General features: G+C 36.8%; 1 protein-coding gene across 6 annotated transcripts in view; it reads left to right on the top strand.

Moving 5' to 3' along the window:
- Positions 1-3,909, top strand: part of LOC107704976 (polycomb protein SCMH1-like) — a 19,846-nt gene extending 15,937 nt beyond the window's left edge. For all 6 annotated transcript variants that reach the window (XM_016508077.1, XM_016508074.1, XM_016508078.1 and 3 more), the window contains 2 exons: positions 1,784-1,926; positions 2,853-3,909. In XM_016508077.1, the coding sequence (XP_016363563.1) occupies positions 1,784-1,926; positions 2,853-2,975 (266 nt within the window). In that variant the 3' untranslated portion in view covers positions 2,976-3,909. The remainder of the gene's footprint in view (positions 1-1,783; positions 1,927-2,852) is intronic.
- Positions 3,910-7,302: the final 3,393 nt, after the last annotated feature.

Raw genomic sequence — 7,302 nt, 5'->3', positions numbered from 1 at the left:
GGTGGATTTATGATTTGCAGTAGAGTTTTTCTCTCTCAAATATTACAAGAACACACACGCACACAAATTTTTTTTTTTTATGACACACATACATTTATGACACACATACAAACCACACTCTGACATCCTTACCAACACACCCACACAATTATAGCTGCATTATTTATCCAATTGGCTCTATAATATGCAGAAGCAGAAAACAAATAAGGCGAGTATTTTCTTTATAGGTCAAACCTGAAAAAATGGCACCATCTGGTAAAAAATAGTAAAAAATGTAATTTTAAAGCCTTGCCAATATAATGAAAGCCTATATCAACAAAAATTGCATAATTTTACAGTTAAATGGCACTGCGATTTAAAAATAGCAGTTTTAATGGGTTTCAATGGGGACATTTTTGTCCTTAAGGCAAGTGACGTAACCGGTGTTGCGGCTTAACACCGGTATCACCGTCAACACCGTCTATCGCGGCAAGCCTACTATATTAGGTGCATATCCAAACGTTTGTGCGGAGAGTGGAAGCTAAAGTGCGCTCTGCAGGACTTGGAGTCGCCAGCGCAATTACTTGCATTTTTTTCCTTATAACAGTGGAAACAACAGTCATTTTTGCTCATAAAGGTAAGAGTAATACATCAATCGAGACTGTTAAGGGTCTACATTTATTTGTGTGCACTCACAATATCGGCATACGTTGTGTTTTTTTTTTAAAACAAACAGGGTGCACTTTCTGCCGTCTCGGTCATGAGCAGAAGCGTTTCACAAAAATTAATTGAAACTCGGCGAATATTCTATTTCCCCTGGCCCCGACACATTCAACATGGTAATTACTTGCTGGGGTTTTGCGGCAAGCTTCATTGCGTGCGCTTTAACGCGGAACTCTTCCAGCTCTTCCTCTTCTTCGTTGCTGTTGCTGGACACTAATCACAGTCGAGCCGCTCTTGACAGTCGCGGTAGGTCTCGTGTTGTTTCCACCAGCGCGGCAAATCCTTTTCATCACCATAATTGATGGATATCTAAATTATAAAAATGAGGAAGCCTAAAACAAGCCCGATGCCCGGCCCGCGTCTAAGCCATGACATGAAAATTGTCCCGAAGCCGTAAATAAGTCGGGGCCCGTCGGGCTCGGGCTGAAATGCAAGGCTCTAAAGCGCAGCTTGTTGCGTTTAAGCGGCAAAAATACACACAAAATGACGTTAAAATGGCCATCCTGGCGAGTATCCTCATAAGCACTGTTTTTTCTTAAGCGAATGTAAACATTTGCGAACGAGAAAAGTTTCCAAAACGAAATTCAGGTCCTGATTTTAACTGAGTTATATGATAGTATTCAGTGATGTGATATGGTCTCTGTGTGGAGTAACGTCTGGCGCAGTTGCAGCTTGTACTTATTACTAAAACAAGAATGCAAACAATAGCTAAAAGTTAACATATGCTATGATAATTTGAACAGATTTTTATTCTTATTGTAAAATAATGGAACATTAGGTCATGAATATTGTCTCAAAAGTCATAGAAATGTATTGGTAAAAATGTGTACGAACCCTGGACTCCTTTGTACAAAAGGTCAGATGTTCTGTATGTTTTACACAGACTTGTGGAGTTCATGAACTGCTTGTTAAAGCAAAAGCAATTCAGTCATTTTTCAATTTCATTCAAAATTGTGATGCTGTTAATATCTTTTGTAATGAACAAATAATTTGTAATAATAGATGTAAAATGTAAAATGTTTCATTTGCGTTTTAGACTTTTCGACCCATTTTTTACTGATATGTCTTGATTGCCGCTCAGGTTCAGAGCGTTTTCTGAGCTCGAGGGAAAGCCTGCGACCCAGTGGACAAGACCCCAACCTGTGGACGGTGGAGGATGTTATGCAGTTCATCAGAGACATTGACCCTCAGCTCGGACCCCATGCAGACCTCTTCCGTAAACATGTAAGTGAAACATGTAAGGGTCCATTAAAAAAAAGAATTCAAAAATCTGTAATTTTGTTGGGCTTTTAAATTTTCATAAAAGTTTGATCAAATTTAGTCATAAAAAGTCAGGGTTTGGAACAATTGCTATACAGCCAACTTAAAAAGGCGATAATTTAAGTTAATTAATATGAGCACTGCATGTTCAAAGTCAAATGCAATGCTTTCTGCTGGATTGTGTTTCCAGAAAATTTTGCAGTCAATAAATACAATGCATTTATGCCAAGCAATTACTTATGAGATACTGCTAATGAATTATCAGTGTTTACTTTATGCTTTTTATTTTGGAAAATGTTGCATGTTTATAATCAAAAGTCCAACATCATGCATACATTTTTTTCTGGTTATTATTGGTATTTTGGTTTCATGAAAAAACTCTTTTGACATCCTGTCAGAAGGAAAGGCTAAGAACATTAACACATTCATTATATAGATTGTGATAGTATCAGCATTATAATCGGTTTATTGGCTTTCTTTAAACACATTATTGTATGAGTGAAATCCATTATCACTTAACCTCTAATAATATTGATTAAAACTAGTAAAGTCTAGTATTTTATTGTTTTGCTGATAAGCAGTATTAAGTCCTAGTTGAATGTGTGTTATCTCACAATTCTGACTTTTTTTTCTCAGAATTGCGAGTTCATATCTTGCAATTCTGACTTTATAACACGCAATTGGGAGTTATAACATCAAAATTGCGAGTTATAAAGTTAGAATTGTGAGATATAAACTCGCAATTGCGAGTAATAAAGTCAGAATTGCGAAATTCTGTTTTTCTGATTTTGTGTCCAGTATCTTCTTACACATGAAAGATGCTCTGTCTTATTGTTTGTGCAATAAAATGCTAAACATTGTCTTGGCTGGGTGATACTCTTCTTTTGCAGGAAATTGACGGCAAAGCTCTCCTCCTGCTCCGCAGTGATGTCATGATGAAATACATGGGGCTGAAGTTGGGTCCTGCCCTTAAACTCACCTTCCACATTGACAGACTGAAACAGGGCCGTTGACCTTTATGGCACTTGAATGGGTTTCGACCTTTACCCCTTCCAAGCACATTTCAAGATACACGGCATGCTGGGATCTTTGTGTCCCCCAGTACTGTAGCAGGTGTCGGCAAGCTTTCAAGCTCCGCCCATCTCTTTTACCTTTCATTTTGTTTGATAGTCTATTTCTCCAGGTTTTAATGCATTCTGTTATTAATTATAGCACTGTTATAATCCGTTTTTATGACTGATATCCTTGCGGTTGTTCTCACGTTACACTTACGGTTGTGTTAGTACCGCATCAGAACATTTCACATGTTCGGACTTGACTGAAGCAGTGGACAGTATAAAGGCTGTTTTTGGGTCTTGATTTGTACGACATACATTTAATTGTATATTTTTCACCCTACATCAATAAGGGTGTTTTGTATTGCTTTTTTATACAAGACTGATTTTCTTCAATTAACTGCAGATAAACACTAGACCACCTCCCCCATTATGCTGGAAATCACTCTGGCCTGACACCTCAGAGACCATTACTCATCCTCCATACTTTATACACATAACACATTTAGGAATTAAGATGCAGTCACACTAGACTTGCAAAGCATTCATAATGTTATATTATCTGCTCCACTTTACAGCAACACTGCAGACAATACAGTGTTAAAGACATTATTCTTTGCATCGCATTGGTCCAAAAGGTCAATGTGTGACATTTAGATCCTCTGTTGGTCAGATGTCTTTTTGTCATACCAATTAGCAGTTCAAAGCAAAGCACAAGACTTCTTAGTAAACTTGCATTCATGTGTTCAAATGCATGACAGGAAGTCTAGTATGACCGCACCTACTTCTACATACAGCTATTATACACTCTGCCTGTGTTTTATATCGTGTTGATGTTTACATTGTCTTTGTTGTTTGTACTTTTATACAATATTGTAGAGTGCATACGTTGACAGCGTTATACTCTTAAGCTTCAATTAAAAAATATGGAGTGCTGTTGCTGGACACTAATCACAGTCGAGCCGCTCTTGACAGTCGCGGTAGGTCTCGTGTTGTTTCCACCAGCGCGGCAAATCCTTTTCATCACCATAATTGATGGATATCTAAATTATAAAAATGAGGAAGCCTAAAACAAGCCCGATGCCCGGCCCGCGTCTAAGCCATGACATGAAAATTGTCCCGAAGCCGTAAATAAGTCGGGGCCCGTCGGGCTCGGGCTGAAATGCAAGGCTCTAAAGCGCAGCTTGTTGCGTTTAAGCGGCAAAAATACACACAAAATGACGTTAAAATGGCCATCCTGGCGAGTATCCTCATAAGCACTGTTTTTTCTTAAGCGAATGTAAACATTTGCGAACGAGAAAAGTTTCCAAAACGAAATTCAGGTCCTGATTTTAACTGAGTTATATGATAGTATTCAGTGATGTGATATGGTCTCTGTGTGGAGTAACGTCTGGCGCAGTTGCAGCTTGTACTTATTACTAAAACAAGAATGCAAACAATAGCTAAAAGTTAACATATGCTATGATAATTTGAACAGATTTTTATTCTTATTGTAAAATAATGGAACATTAGGTCATGAATATTGTCTCAAAAGTCATAGAAATGTATTGGTAAAAATGTGTACGAACCCTGGACTCCTTTGTACAAAAGGTCAGATGTTCTGTATGTTTTACACAGACTTGTGGAGTTCATGAACTGCTTGTTAAAGCAAAAGCAATTCAGTCATTTTTCAATTTCATTCAAAATTGTGATGCTGTTAATATCTTTTGTAATGAACAAATAATTTGTAATAATAGATGTAAAATGTAAAATGTTTCATTTGCGTTTTAGACTTTTCGACCCATTTTTTACTGATATGTCTTGATTGCCGCTCAGGTTCAGAGCGTTTTCTGAGCTCGAGGGAAAGCCTGCGACCCAGTGGACAAGACCCCAACCTGTGGACGGTGGAGGATGTTATGCAGTTCATCAGAGACATTGACCCTCAGCTCGGACCCCATGCAGACCTCTTCCGTAAACATGTAAGTGAAACATGTAAGGGTCCATTAAAAAAAAGAATTCAAAAATCTGTAATTTTGTTGGGCTTTTAAATTTTCATAAAAGTTTGATCAAATTTAGTCATAAAAAGTCAGGGTTTGGAACAATTGCTATACAGCCAACTTAAAAAGGCGATAATTTAAGTTAATTAATATGAGCACTGCATGTTCAAAGTCAAATGCAATGCTTTCTGCTGGATTGTGTTTCCAGAAAATTTTGCAGTCAATAAATACAATGCATTTATGCCAAGCAATTACTTATGAGATACTGCTAATGAATTATCAGTGTTTACTTTATGCTTTTTATTTTGGAAAATGTTGCATGTTTATAATCAAAAGTCCAACATCATGCATACATTTTTTTCTGGTTATTATTGGTATTTTGGTTTCATGAAAAAACTCTTTTGACATCCTGTCAGAAGGAAAGGCTAAGAACATTAACACATTCATTATATAGATTGTGATAGTATCAGCATTATAATCGGTTTATTGGCTTTCTTTAAACACATTATTGTATGAGTGAAATCCATTATCACTTAACCTCTAATAATATTGATTAAAACTAGTAAAGTCTAGTATTTTATTGTTTTGCTGATAAGCAGTATTAAGTCCTAGTTGAATGTGTGTTATCTCACAATTCTGACTTTTTTTTCTCAGAATTGCGAGTTCATATCTTGCAATTCTGACTTTATAACACGCAATTGGGAGTTATAACATCAAAATTGCGAGTTATAAAGTTAGAATTGTGAGATATAAACTCGCAATTGCGAGTAATAAAGTCAGAATTGCGAAATTCTGTTTTTCTGATTTTGTGTCCAGTATCTTCTTACACATGAAAGATGCTCTGTCTTATTGTTTGTGCAATAAAATGCTAAACATTGTCTTGGCTGGGTGATACTCTTCTTTTGCAGGAAATTGACGGCAAAGCTCTCCTCCTGCTCCGCAGTGATGTCATGATGAAATACATGGGGCTGAAGTTGGGTCCTGCCCTTAAACTCACCTTCCACATTGACAGACTGAAACAGGGCCGTTGACCTTTATGGCACTTGAATGGGTTTCGACCTTTACCCCTTCCAAGCACATTTCAAGATACACGGCATGCTGGGATCTTTGTGTCCCCCAGTACTGTAGCAGGTGTCGGCAAGCTTTCAAGCTCCGCCCATCTCTTTTACCTTTCATTTTGTTTGATAGTCTATTTCTCCAGGTTTTAATGCATTCTGTTATTAATTATAGCACTGTTATAATCCGTTTTTATGACTGATATCCTTGCGGTTGTTCTCACGTTACACTTACGGTTGTGTTAGTACCGCATCAGAACATTTCACATGTTCGGACTTGACTGAAGCAGTGGACAGTATAAAGGCTGTTTTTGGGTCTTGATTTGTACGACATACATTTAATTGTATATTTTTCACCCTACATCAATAAGGGTGTTTTGTATTGCTTTTTTATACAAGACTGATTTTCTTCAATTAACTGCAGATAAACACTAGACCACCTCCCCCATTATGCTGGAAATCACTCTGGCCTGACACCTCAGAGACCATTACTCATCCTCCATACTTTATACACATAACACATTTAGGAATTAAGATGCAGTCACACTAGACTTGCAAAGCATTCATAATGTTATATTATCTGCTCCACTTTACAGCAACACTGCAGACAATACAGTGTTAAAGACATTATTCTTTGCATCGCATTGGTCCAAAAGGTCAATGTGTGACATTTAGATCCTCTGTTGGTCAGATGTCTTTTTGTCATACCAATTAGCAGTTCAAAGCAAAGCACAAGACTTCTTAGTAAACTTGCATTCATGTGTTCAAATGCATGACAGGAAGTCTAGTATGACCGCACCTACTTCTACATACAGCTATTATACACTCTGCCTGTGTTTTATATCGTGTTGATGTTTACATTGTCTTTGTTGTTTGTACTTTTATACAATATTGTAGAGTGCATACGTTGACAGCGTTATACTCTTAAGCTTCAATTAAAAAATATGGAGCTTTTCTTCTCTTGTTGTTTTTTTCATGACTTTCCCTCAGACTTTAGTTTAATGTTGTCTGGTTTGTTTTGATAGAATGCATACTGTTATTTTATTTTATTACAAAAATGGATTTATTATAACCTTAATCTTCATTGCTATAAAATAGAATTACACAAATTAGGGTTTTAAACTAATTAGATCTCAAATTTTACTTAACACTTTCTGAATTTTAAACGCCCTCCACTGTATTTGTTCAAAAAGAACAAAAACATTAACTTTGAGCTGATTTCTACTGTATTTATGTAAAGTGCTGGTTCACTAC

Source organism: Sinocyclocheilus anshuiensis, unplaced genomic scaffold, assembly GCF_001515605.1.
Source record: "Sinocyclocheilus anshuiensis isolate Anshui unplaced genomic scaffold, SAMN03320099.WGS_v1.1 scaffold702, whole genome shotgun sequence".
Taxonomy (NCBI): domain Eukaryota; kingdom Metazoa; phylum Chordata; class Actinopteri; order Cypriniformes; family Cyprinidae; genus Sinocyclocheilus; species Sinocyclocheilus anshuiensis.
Note: the sequence above shows the minus strand (reverse complement) of the source record. Positions and strands in the feature narration are given on the sequence as shown.